The sequence below is a fragment of the Parasteatoda tepidariorum genome, chromosome 8 (assembly GCF_982258835.1).
Source record: "Parasteatoda tepidariorum strain Cologne lab strain chromosome 8, Ptep-v5.0, whole genome shotgun sequence".
NCBI classification, from domain to species: domain Eukaryota; kingdom Metazoa; phylum Arthropoda; class Arachnida; order Araneae; family Theridiidae; genus Parasteatoda; species Parasteatoda tepidariorum.
Genome location: NC_141762.1, coordinates 22,980,490 through 22,993,514, shown reverse-complemented (window position 1 = coordinate 22,993,514; position 13,025 = coordinate 22,980,490). Strand labels below are relative to the sequence as shown.

At 30.7% G+C, this 13,025-nt stretch overlaps 1 protein-coding gene across 1 annotated transcript in view; it reads left to right on the top strand.

The window, feature by feature from the left end:
• Window positions 1–13,025, top strand: part of klu (zinc finger protein klumpfuss) — a 71,879-nt gene that overhangs the window by 28,577 nt on the left and 30,277 nt on the right. Inside the window, exons 4-5 of the mRNA XM_087149480.1 lie at window positions 469–627; window positions 1,911–3,717. Coding sequence (XP_087005606.1) covers window positions 469–627; window positions 1,911–3,717 — 1,966 coding nt within the window. The remainder of the gene's footprint in view (window positions 1–468; window positions 628–1,910; window positions 3,718–13,025) is intronic.

Genomic DNA, 13,025 nt, shown 5'->3' with positions numbered 1-13,025 from the left:
CAGCTCATGAGAATAAGATCTTTAATTTTATAAGATTCAATTTTATCAATGATAAAATTAATTATTTCAAACACACTATAAATTTTTATTTCCCTCTGATGTTTATACAGTTTACTTTTATTGTTTAACATTTTATGAACCAAAATACACTGTAAAAATTTTAGAGCTGGTTAAACCACGTCGTAATGCTTAAGCTTGATTACACGCAACAAAGATTAATCTTGAATAGATTTAATTAACACCTTATCAAGGTTGTAGTAACTTGCACCATATTATTGGGTAAGATACCGATATTACGATTCTAAGTTAAATTTATTTTTTGGAGTACATGCTTTTTCTGCCATTGACACAGTACAAGTACCACAAAGAACGTTTTAATAATATTTATTCCTTAAATTTAAATATTTTCTGATTAATTATAAGTTTCTTATTTGTTTTTTCTTAAATGTTTTTCTTTTTCGTTTTAAGGTGGAACGTCGAAGTGTTGACTCTACATCTTCAGATGAAGGAGGCCGTACCAGTAGCAGTCCAAGCGAGAATAGTGTATTTTTACCATATCCTGAAAAATCGTTTAGGGTGGACGAGGATAATGCACCCCGATCCAAGATGAGAGCTCCCCCGCAAAAAGTAATTTTTAATTTTTTAATTTTTATTTTAACGAAATTAAAATTTTTTTTCCTTAAAAAATCTCTTATATTTGAAAAGTTTAAAACTTTATACAAGAATTTGATTCAAGCACACTGAGGGAAAATGTACGCTCAAACCTACCAGAATAGGGTAAAATTTATCGTGTTTCTGTCTTAATTGAAAACTCCAAAAAGCTAATTATTTTTTAAAGATGCGCTTTGGTCAAGATTTTGGTAAAATTAACAATTAAATAGGGTATGAGATAAAATTTGGTAATTTTATCCAGATATTCTAGAGCAGGGCAATAAAACCATTTATTCGGTAAATTTATTTTTCAGTTTTATATTTTTTACCAAATCTGTGGTTTATAAGAACTATAATTTTAAAAACCAGAATTTCTGGTAAACTGTAGCTATTATAAACGGAGAAATTACTAAATGAATGGTTTATCTAAAAACCGTTTATTTTGGTTTTATAACAAGAATAACAGTTTTTTTTTAAAACCAGAAATATTATTACTATAAAGCAAGGTGATTTTACCGGAATTTTTTTTTTTTTTCATGCTGGTATCGAACTTTAAAGAAATTGTTTACTACTAGCTTAATAAATTAATGTTCTTCAACAACTTTCGAAACTTATGAATTTGAGGATTTTCAAAAGACATAATTTAAGTAACATTTTCGAAAAGTCAATTTTTTCCCACTAGGCTCTTGTTATAACTGTCACAAAAAGGGTGAATAATTTTTGATTTTGACAGCCTATTTTAGCTAGAAGCTGTTTTAGAGGTTTTACGATTTGCTTATCTTTGTTGACAAGGTAAAGGAAAGAAGAAAAAAAAGCTTACGTAGAAAAAAATTACACTTTGAAAAATTAATATAAATAAATGATAATGAATAGTAAAAATATATACAGTATTACATAAAAATATATATTCGAAAAACAATAACTTAAAATTGCATTAATTTCAAGTTTTGTCAAGAAAATTAAATTTTAAAAAATAAATAAATAAATCTTATGTAAGTATAGGAAAGAGGGGATTTACTTATTTTGTTGACAAGAGGGTGGATTCTAAAATTACTTAAAGATGGTTTAGCAATATTTGAACAGACCCTTTTTAACATTTAAAAAAAGGGTACTTTATAAGCAAAATACTTTATAAAAAGAGATTTTACAAAAAAAAAAAATTTATGTAGCCGAAAATTAAAATTTTGTTTTAAAAAATTTAATAATATATCGCTTTCGTTGCTGCTTTTTAACGTATGCAATTTTTTTTCTCCCTCTAGCAGCTCTCCATTGATTCTGAAATGAGCCACTGCGTGCAGGTGAAATTAGATTTGCTGGATGTTGCGGAAAAGAGAGATTTGGTTGCCGGACCATCACTCCAAGGAGAACCCTCCCCTTTGCTTTCACCTCCAGAAGAAGGTGGGGGACCAACGACCTTCCCCGTTTGTTCTCCGCAGAAAAAAGTTCCGTTCGCACACACAATGAGAGAAAGCTGCAGGTCTCCCACAGGTATCTGTACCCCCCTGGTAAGGGGGTCGGGTGTTGAGACACCCCCCAAGGAGGAAGATATAGAAGGAGATGATGACGCTTTCAGTTCGCCTTCAGGCAACAGGCTGTCAAGTAATCGCCCTACTCCGCTCCAGATATTGCCATATCCACCGGGACTCTTACAACCACCTCCTCGTCTTTCGCATCCCATCGTGATCTCGCATCATCCTTACTCCGGAGAACACCCCGTTGTCATGGGCAACGGGGCATCGGTGGGGAACACCGCTCTTTCGCATCACCTCAACACTAGTATCCCGAGTTTTCCCATCTGTGATTGCCATCTTTGCCGAAGATTGGCCGTTCAGCCACCGGGCCATCCTTTTGATTGGGACTTTGACCAACAGCGTGCTCTTTTTCACAAGATGATGGCCACTGGTACTCCGATGACTCCCGTGTCTCCTATCACCCCTCCCTATTCTGCCCTGTTGCAGAACAAGTTAGAACTGTATTATCGCAGAAGAAGCCATTCAGATTCGGACTTAAAACAATGGTTAGCCGATTCTGGAGTAACTGGATCTGGTGGAGATGCATCGAGCCATCCTCACCTTGGCTTACACCCCGCGATGCCACCTCCGCCTCCCAGAGAATCTCAGACGGAAAGTTTTAACTTTACCGCTCGTAATGGAAGGCCAAAACCTTTGAACATACCACAAAAAGGAGGAAGTTTGGACTCTGATAATAGCTCAACTCCTCAAGATTCACCGTTAGACTTGTCAGTGAAATCAAATACTCCGGCTAGTTCTGATTCGACGTCATCATCGACAACATGCTTCCCCCTCTCACCATTAGCGAGAGATTTTTCGAGCGAATCCCAAGGAAGCCCAAGAGGTTCTTCGGGTGGTAGCCCATTCGATTCTCGGACACCACCCACAATGATGTCGTCAACTCCCAAAATCGAATCATCTATGGCTTCCCCAAGAAATGTAAGCCCTGTGGTCGAGGTGGTTACGCCTGGATCTGACGTGGCTTATGTTTGTCCCATCTGTGGTCAAATGTTTTCATTGCACGATCGACTGGCCAAACATATGGCCAGTAGACACAGGAGTCGTCAACAAGCTGACACAACCACTTCTTCATCTACAAAAAGTTATATGTGTGACGTTTGTAAACGCTCATTCGCACGATCTGACATGTTAACGCGACATATGCGGTTACATACTGGCATCAAACCTTACACATGTCGTGTTTGTGGACAAGTGTTTAGCAGGTCTGATCACTTGAGCACTCACCAACGGACACATACAGGTGAAAAACCATACAAATGTCCACAGTGTCCGTATGCTGCATGCCGAAGGGACATGATTACGCGCCATATGAGAACTCATGCAAGGTATGAACTGCCTGATAGCAGTTCTAGCTTTGACGATCCCGTAGCACCTATGTCATCGTCTTCATCACCACCTCGCATTAAAGGTAGTCCACCACCATTGTTGTCTATGGAAGAAGGCTCATTAAATCCGTCACCAGTTCATAAACTTAGTGCCTTATGTGTTCGCAATCCCAGTGAAACAGGATTAGGACAATTATCCAACCACGAATGAGCAGTTAAATTGTGGTAAGTGTTCTGATTTTTTGTAATTTATTTTATGTTTAGAAGGATTTGCTTAATGTAGACTTGTATGCAATTCGATACGACTTATCGGTTGCAAATTTATGATCAAAAGTAATGTAACTTTTTTAAAGAAAAATATTAAAATTTTAGCAAATTTTTTTTAAAATTCCGGTATCTATAAATTTAATGCTTGGTAATCACAGAAAATTCAAAATGTTTGGCATTAAAAACCCATTATCTGTCAATTGAAATTTTTTTTGTCTACATCTTTCTACAATTTTGAAATATTTATTTTTTTTAATTTAACTTTAAAAAAAGTAAAACCTTATAACCTTATAAAAGTTTTCTTTAAAAAAAAAAATGTGTTATCTTTCTTATTCAAAAATAAATATGGAAATTTTTATTAATATTTTTATTTTAAATTTTAAGATCTTTAAAACTGGCTGACCGAGGCCCATATAGTATGTACTTGGGTCATAATCAAGTCTTGTACAATCAAAAGAATTATAAACTCTATATTTGCTCAACAATTTTATTTAGTTTTCGTTCCCTTGAAAAAGACTGCTTTTTTACCAATATTACCCATTCGATATTGGTTATTTATTCTTTTACAACTGCATAAGGGGGATAGAAATATATAGAGGAATAACAAAAAGAAAAAAATATAGCACAAAACTTTCTTTGCTATGACCTCTGACATCGTATTTTCGGACATGGTACTATTCTTAAATACTTGACGGGGTTGTGCCAGTTCTGTATTTTTTTTCTCTTTTTTCTTTCTTCTTTTTTTCATCTTTCTCACCCACCTACGCTGGTTCTACGAAAAAAGAGGAAGACCTACCTTTTATGTATGCCATTTATTAGGTATTTGGTGCCACATTACAGACAGTTGCTCTTTCTCCTTTGTTACTCCCCCTCCCTTCATAGTCGTGCTGCCAGCACCCCCTTCTGCTTTCAGACAACTCAAAAGAGAAAGTTTTTCTTCCATTGTAATCCGACCACCCCCGCGTTTGTTGTTAGAATGAAAAGATTATAAGGGGTTGAAAATTCGAAGTTGCAGACCCTGTAAATAAAAAACCACTGTTGTTCGCCTCATGATTTTTCCAGTACAAAATAGCAACCTAATTTTTCCTGCATGGTTAGCAAACTATGAAGTTATAAATTTATTTTTGTAAAGCACGGATTTTGTCTCATATTTTGGCAGAAAAAAAATATTAATGAGCACTGATTCGAATATGCTAATTCACGGACAGTTTTCTTTTCAAAAAGTGTGCATTAGCAATTCAAAGTTTAAGTTATGCTTCCTTTTTTTTTAAAAATTGTAAGATGAGTTTTTGTTAAATGAATTCTTATTAAATTATATACATTACATGTAGCAAACTATTTATGCTTTTTTTTAAATCTGGGATGTAAATGCTAGAACAACCAAAATCAGGCTCAGACGCGTGATTTTTCGGTAATTTCGAAATGGTGTTCCATCCCTTCTTAAGAATAGTTTTTTGCGTCAAATCGAAACCAATCAGATTAAGAACCTTACATTAGAATTTCAAATTAATGCAGAAATATTGGTTCTGAACATCTGATAGCGAACTACATGCATTCAGACAAACTGTATAAAATTCAGCAGTATTGTGACAATGCTGTCTTGTTCATATTATTCTGATTGCGCTTCTTAAAAGAATACGCTGAAAATTGTTTTCCTCGAGCTCATACCATATCATGAGCACAAAAATATATTTTATCATGGCCTTTTTTTTTTCCATATTAAGTCTCAGTCTGTGACTGATTAGAATCAGAGACAATATATTTATCAACAATTAAAAAAAAAATATTTAAAATATCTAGTTGACGTTCATAAATGGCAATTTTTTCAATTTTGGCACAGTTTGTAACAGTAAAAAGCTGTAAGGTTTTAAGTTTCTGCTTTATATGATTGTTTTTCTGGTATCACAAGCCTTTGTAGCACGGCAGCGGATTGTAGTTCTAAGTCTTCTTTTTTTTTTTTTTCATAAAAAAGCAAGCTAACTAACGGGAGAAAACTACTATGACTCCTTTTTGAAACATCTTTAAAATTAAGTTGCTAAATTGCGAGAACATTGCAAAAAACTGAAAGTCGAGATTATTTTTTCTTTTACTTGATTACATATTTTTTTTTGCTCTATAGAGATTTATATATTGTGATATATTATGATGTGTATGATTATATAAAATTCAACTTAAATTTAAGCATCATTTTTATGTATTATCAGTTTTTATGTACAATATTTTAAGAACTTATATTTGCAAATTTTTCTTCATGCTTGTTAGATCAAGCTGAATTTTTACTTTAATTATCTTTAACTGAATTAGGGTCGCATGCGAAATTGGACGTATTATGATAGTGCTGCAGATTCAGTTCTGTTATCGGGATTCTTTCCAAATTGTACACTCATAGAAGGAAAAAAAAACTTAATTTTAAAAATTATTTTTCTAGATGATAAATAAATGAAACGTTTTTGTCTTTCATCAAATCCAGACGCTGAGATAGTGTTCTTATAACAACTTGCATGTGCAATAAAAATGGAATCTAACTATTTTAGAAGTTTTCAAATTGCAAAATAAATATTACGATGCCAAACCCATACAAAGAACAATGAATTTGTTTGCTTGTATTTGGAAGCAAGCAAAGTTGTTTGCGTTTTGGGGGAGTAATTTGCTGAGGTTAGCACGCGTAGTGGCTTGCCAAGTAGTCTTTTTTGCTATTCCACTTTCCCCATCCTTTCCACACCTCTTCATCGTCATCTTTTTTATCTGAAGTCTCCACCAGAGTGTGAAGAATGAATTTTTCTTCGCTGTAACCTTATAGTTTCGAAGAGAGTACTTCAAGAGATTTTCCATTTCGTTAAGTTCTCTTAACTATGTTGTCATTCGCAATTAAGAGATTGAAGAATGGAGTTTCCTTTAAAGCCACTGAACTCAGTTCGATCTCAGTGTTAATTTAAATCTTTAATTTTGTTCCATTAATAAAAGAAGAATAGTTAAAATCAGAGCTGGGTTTTTGCCGTCAAAAACTGGTTTTTGACATGACAGTGGTAAAAACCGTGTTTTTACCGGTAAAAACCGTCAAAAACATACAGTTTTCTTTAATTTATGGCATATAGCGGACAAGATATTATTTTCACATAATTGCCATTATAAATGAATGTTCTAAATGATTGTTATTGATTTTGATACTATATACATGTATTATTCTTATAGAATATACGTTCATATAGAAATATTGTAATATACTTATTGAAAATAGTGATACTTACTTTTATCATTATAGCTTGATTTGCAAAGGATTCAAAATTTTGCACTTCTTAATTGTTAGAAATAAACAAACAAATAAGAAAGCTTGGAACTATTAATAAATTCAAGAACTAAAAAGAAGAATTTAAAATTTGGCATTTCTTAAATATTAGAAATAAGCTAAACAAAACTTTCAAAACTTGTAACTACTAACAAACTCTAAGTCAAGAATGACTTGACATTCTTCAGTAATGTAATATGCCAAACAAAATGATGCTTGGAAATGTTGAAAATTTTGTTTATTATCCTAATATTTTACTTCAAATAGTATGTTTTGATATAATCATGTTGGGAAAATGCAAGAATCTGTTCTTAAATATCTTTTAACAACTTTTTTTCCATTTTTATTGCCCAAAAATGAATTAATTTCAAATTATAAGCAGTTAATCTCAAATAAAAATACAGTTTTACCAAAACTATGGGTTTTTGACAGAGGGTTTTTGACATGACGGTAAAAACCATGGTATAAACCTGTAAAAACCGTCAGGTGTCAAAAACTTGCCAACCCTGGTTAAAATGCCACAAGCAAATCGTTTTTACAGTTCCATTGGAATGTAATAGCAATAAAAAACAGTCAAAAACATAAACTTATTGCTGATTTGAAACTTTAATTCTTCCCTTTTATTGATAAAACATGCATATTTTTTAAGCATTTGTAATTAGACTAATGTTTAGATTGATATAAACTAGTATTTCGTGAAAGAAACTTATATTATTTTTTCCCATTTTTAAATCTATATTTTCCCTTATAAAATGAAACATACAGACACTTTTCTTGTAGGTAAGACTTTTTTACATCAAAAGTTTTATTGAAAATTGAATGAAAATTTTGTCTATTGTTTAAACTTAGTAGTTCAAAGATTCTTCGAAGATTTTGCATGAAAGTTATTCTAACTTATTTTTAAAAATTCTCAATTGCAAACGTTAATTTACTCACACGTTATTACTGTCCTATCCATCTGAAAAATTTAAATAAATTATTTTAATTTCTACCAAAAAGTCAAATAATAACATTTTAGTTTAAATTGTGATATCGGACAGAAAAATAATACAAATGGTGATGATTTGATTAAATGGTTTAAACTCATCAGCTAAAAAATCATTTTACTTTCTTATTCTAAAATTTGATGATCATGATTATTATTAATTAAGGTCCTTTTTCATTTTGATAATGTGAATTAAGATATTTTGTCAGCAAAATTTGAACTCATTCATTAAAAAAAATTTCTAAGTTATACCCAGCTTTTTTTAATGTCAATTCAGAACAAAGAAGTGAAAGAACATGAATTAAGATGAATGACTAAGAACTACAAGGGATTTTAACAAACGATTTTATCTAAAATAGATTATCTCGTTTTATAACCATCCTTTTTCTGTTCGAAGTATTCTGGAAAAGAAGAGTAACAAAAAATACGTAGCCGCGCAACGCTACAATGTATATATTTCATTAATCTACGTGTTTCAGATCTTGATCGAGGAGCCAGTCTTAATAATGAGAAATGCTCATTAGAACGAATTACAACCGTAAAGCCGAGTACGGGGGGAATTAAAAAAGTCCTCTTTTTGTTCTTTGCTTTCCTGCTTTCTGGCAACAAATCAGAAGATATTTACAAATCCCCCATTTATTTTGTTAAAGTTCCCACCCCTCTCTTTCAAAATATATTGATACAACTTTTATTGATGACAATCAATTTAACAAATTTTATAGCAATAGTTAAAAAGTTAATAGTTAATAGTTTATCTTTGCAAAAGTGAATATTTCGGTTTTTAATAATTAAATGAAAACAATTTTAAAAATTGTTCATTTTTTAGAAGAATTTGTATGCGCACCTCTTTTTTTTAATATTTTTTTTTTAAATCGTTTGCTCTCATTTTTATTTTCATTTATTAAAATCATATTTGTTTCACTTTTTTTAAAATTTTCAATTTTTTTTTCCAAGCAAATAAATTTTAATAAAATCAAACATATATATCAAGACTATATTTGCGTTAAATAGTTTTAAATTGCTGAATTGAAATTTTATACTCCTTAGATTTGCGTAAAATTTGCTCAGATTTTATAAAAACTATGCCGCATTTGATAAATCTTTTGAATTGGAAAATTATTGTAAATTATAGAACGACCCCCACTTGAAATCACGAATGTCGGTAATCAGGTGAAAAAAAAAGAAAGGCGGGAGGGAGCAAGGAAAAACTGGACATACAACACAATACGTCCAAGGAAGCGGCAAGCAAACATATATGCGGGCGGAGTTGCTGCGCCTAACAGATGGCGCCACAATAGATGGACTACCGTTGACCCTTAGTTTGACCCCAGGTATACCTGTTGTCTCCTCACAGCATGGATAGTTGATTCGGAACTATTCTTAGAGGAGGGGTAAAGAAAAAATAATAATGGGCAAAGTGGCGGGTATTTAATTAGGCTTAGCATTTTCTCCCACAGACTGGCTGTTGCCATTCATTGAGGGTGGGGGATGCAGTTAAAAGGTTGACGTAAAAAATGATTTTTGATCTATTAATTGCACATCTTCCCAATTTTTATTTTTCTAGTTTTTTTTGTTTTTACAAATCCTGTCTGGTTTTCTGTATCTTTCTCACCATTTACGTTTCATCAGTAAGAAGTTAAACTTTTTAACCTTGTATTATTTATGTTCTAAACCTAATTAAGACTATTTGAAATGGGCTTCCATTGTGGATATGGTTTTATTAAATTATCCACACCTCATACTTATTTATTGATGAATAATTTGTTGAAACACAAGTGACGTCATAGACAAAACAGACATATGCTCGCTTCTGCACTATAAAGCAAAAACCTAGAATGCGTGAAGTGTTAGCGTGCTGGATGGCTTGTTTTACGTGACAATTATTTGAGATTTTTCACGTTGTTTTAATTTTATTCATATAACGTTTTATTTTAATTTTTTAAGCGTTGATAGAAAACTTATGGAGCAAACATCTTCGAATCGCTTTGCGTATGAGTACAAAGAAGGGAATGATAGATTCTTTCGTATTGTAAATAAAAGAATTTTTTTTTTTTTTTTTTTTTTTTTTTAAAGTTATTCTTTACTGATATAACTCCTTTTATGCTATTAGCAGGCAAAAAACGTTTTTGAGACTAACTCTGAGCCCCATATTTCCAGGATTCATCATATAAAATTTGATTCAAGACCAAGTACTAGAAAAAGAAAACGAAGAAAAAAAAAAAAAAACCTCGCTTCAAAAAAGAATTTACACTATCAGCTTGATTACAATACCATTTTTTTCAACAGCAGTTTCTAAAAAAAAAAAAAAAAAAAAAAATGCGGGGGAGTAGTGTTTTGTAAGAAAATCTGCTAACGAAAGAAGTAAATTTAGCTTACAAGTCGTATTCTATTGTTATCAAGAATTTAGCTCTATTTCCGTAACAACTTTCGTTCTCTTTTTTATCCTCTTCCTCTCTATACTTAACTTTCCTAAATGTGTCTAGTCGGTCTGATTTTTTAAACTTGCCTTATCTATACTTTCTTCACCTTACTTCTCATTGTTTTCCGTCGGCCCCGCTTGTCATAATGGAAGCGGTTCGTTTATTCTCTTAATTGAAGTTAAAGTTAGTTTTTTTTTCTCGTTTTTTTTTCTTCATCACAACAACATCTGGAATGTAAAACAAACGAATGCAAAACAAATGTAAAACAAGAAGTTTTTCTCGAGGAATGCCACATACTACGGATTTTCTGAAGCTTTTATGGATTTTAGATCCAGTTCCGAGAAATTGTAAATAAACTAAGAAGACAGTTTTTTTTATTTATTTATTGATCATTATTTTCAGATTATTTATTTTCATTTTTAGAGCAATATAGTATTTTCAAAAAATTTTTTGTAACTCGCAGACTAACGCTTATTATTGTTTATGTTTGATAACTTTTCGTTGTGAATTAAATTCGAAGAATTTTAAATACGAAATTTTCATGAAAAGCCTAATTTTTTTTATTTTTTATTGTTAGATAAATTATTAATGTAATATTAAGATATAAATTAAGTTAACAAATTGTTATATAAATTAATTTATAAAAAAAATTGAGGATATTGAAATTTTCGATTAGATGCGCAAGCTATATTAACTACAACGATTGCTTTAATTGATAATCTAGCTCAAATTGCGCCTTGTAAGGGGGGGGGATGCTTTTTATTCTGATAGTAGTATTCTATTTCTTAACAAATTCATTCCAAGGTTTTGTTATTGAATTTTTAGTTTATTCATTGTATATGTTTTAGAATTATTTATAACTCTACGTCCGATTTTCACCGTTTTACCTGCATAGTAACACTATTTTGATTTTTTTTAAAATCACTTTTTTAAGATATTTTGATTAATTTATTAGTTGGAAATCATTTGCTCTTCTCATTTGCGTGAACGACAAAGCGAAACTTCAAATAACCTTCTCTCTGTAATTCAATAATCTATCCCCAAATATTATGTTCTTGAACCAGTTAAAAACCTTAGTGTCAATATAGCAGCGCCATCTAGTGGAATGCTTGTTAAATCCTTAAAAATAGAATGTTGTTAACCATATAAAAAGTTTATTATAATTATTATTCTACATTGCTGCTATCTTACTGTAAAACAATTGTGCTCATATTTTAATATTTATTCTAATAATTTTATTTATTTATTTTTCTTTTTTCCTTTCCAGGAAATAGGTGAAATATTAATAAATAATGTGAAACGCGGACTTTGTTGACTGGAGTGATTATTTTTAGACTATGTGGAGATATGAAAAGAAAATATTTTCTTAGGACTTTTGAATGAAAAAGATATGAAGAAAATATAAAACTGTTATAAGCGAAATCGTGATACTAATATATATATATATTATTATATGAACAGTTTTACTGAAGTTTTTATAGATGAAAAATAGAAATGGTGGAAGAATATTTGAAATGTTATGGAAATCGTCATATAAATTTTGTATAAATTTTATTGCAGTTATTTAAAAAGGAAATGCAATCCTTAAAATTTTTTTTAAGAGCCCATAGTAATTATTCCTTACTAAATTATATTTTCTAAACATTTGCTGTTGTTGAAAAAGTGTTATCAAAAATAACTCATTTTAAAATTTTAATTTAATTGAGGCTAAATTTTTTTTCTTACTTCATTAGCCTTATATTTAAATATATTTCGCTAAAATTTGGACTAAGAACTATATGGATTAATTAGTTTTATTTAAAGGATTTTAAATTTATAACTAATTAATCAAACACAAATTTTGCCGTCTATTTCATAAATTATACTTTAATGAATTTAGTAAATTATTGCTATCGTTATAATTTAAAACAAATTAATATTACTTATGCGTTTTTATTTCTGTAAGTTTAACTATAGCAAACTGAAAATGAGTATAGTTTTTGATAGCCTTACTACTTTATTGGTCAATTGGCCATCTTCTTTACAGATTGCCATACCTAACTGTGTCAAATTCATCCTTAATGCAAATAATATGCATATTTAATGCATATCAAATGCATAATAACACTTCCTTGTTGAATGCCTCTCCCGTTAAAAAAATCACATATTTTTTCAAATGACAAATACTTGAAGATGTTATGTGAAAAATGAAATCGAGAGCTTAGTGTAAGAACATGTTAAGTAAACTTTTGTAAGAACATGTCAAATGAAATTAGTGCAAAAACATATTGCGGAAATTTAGTGCAAGAACGTGTTTTTTCAGAAAATCTGATTCATAATATGTAGAAACATTAGTAAAATGTTGATTAAAAAATCCCTTGTTGAAAAGCTTGCCAGAATAGTTTTAACTGCTTCAAGCATTTTATAATCTCATTTAACATGTTTATTCACTATGTTAAAAACCACAATGCAATAACGTGTTTTTTCAAACAATCTGATTCACGATATATGGAAACATCAGCAAAATGTTAATTAAAAATTTCCTTGTTGAAAAGCTTGCCAGAATAGTTTTTACTGTAA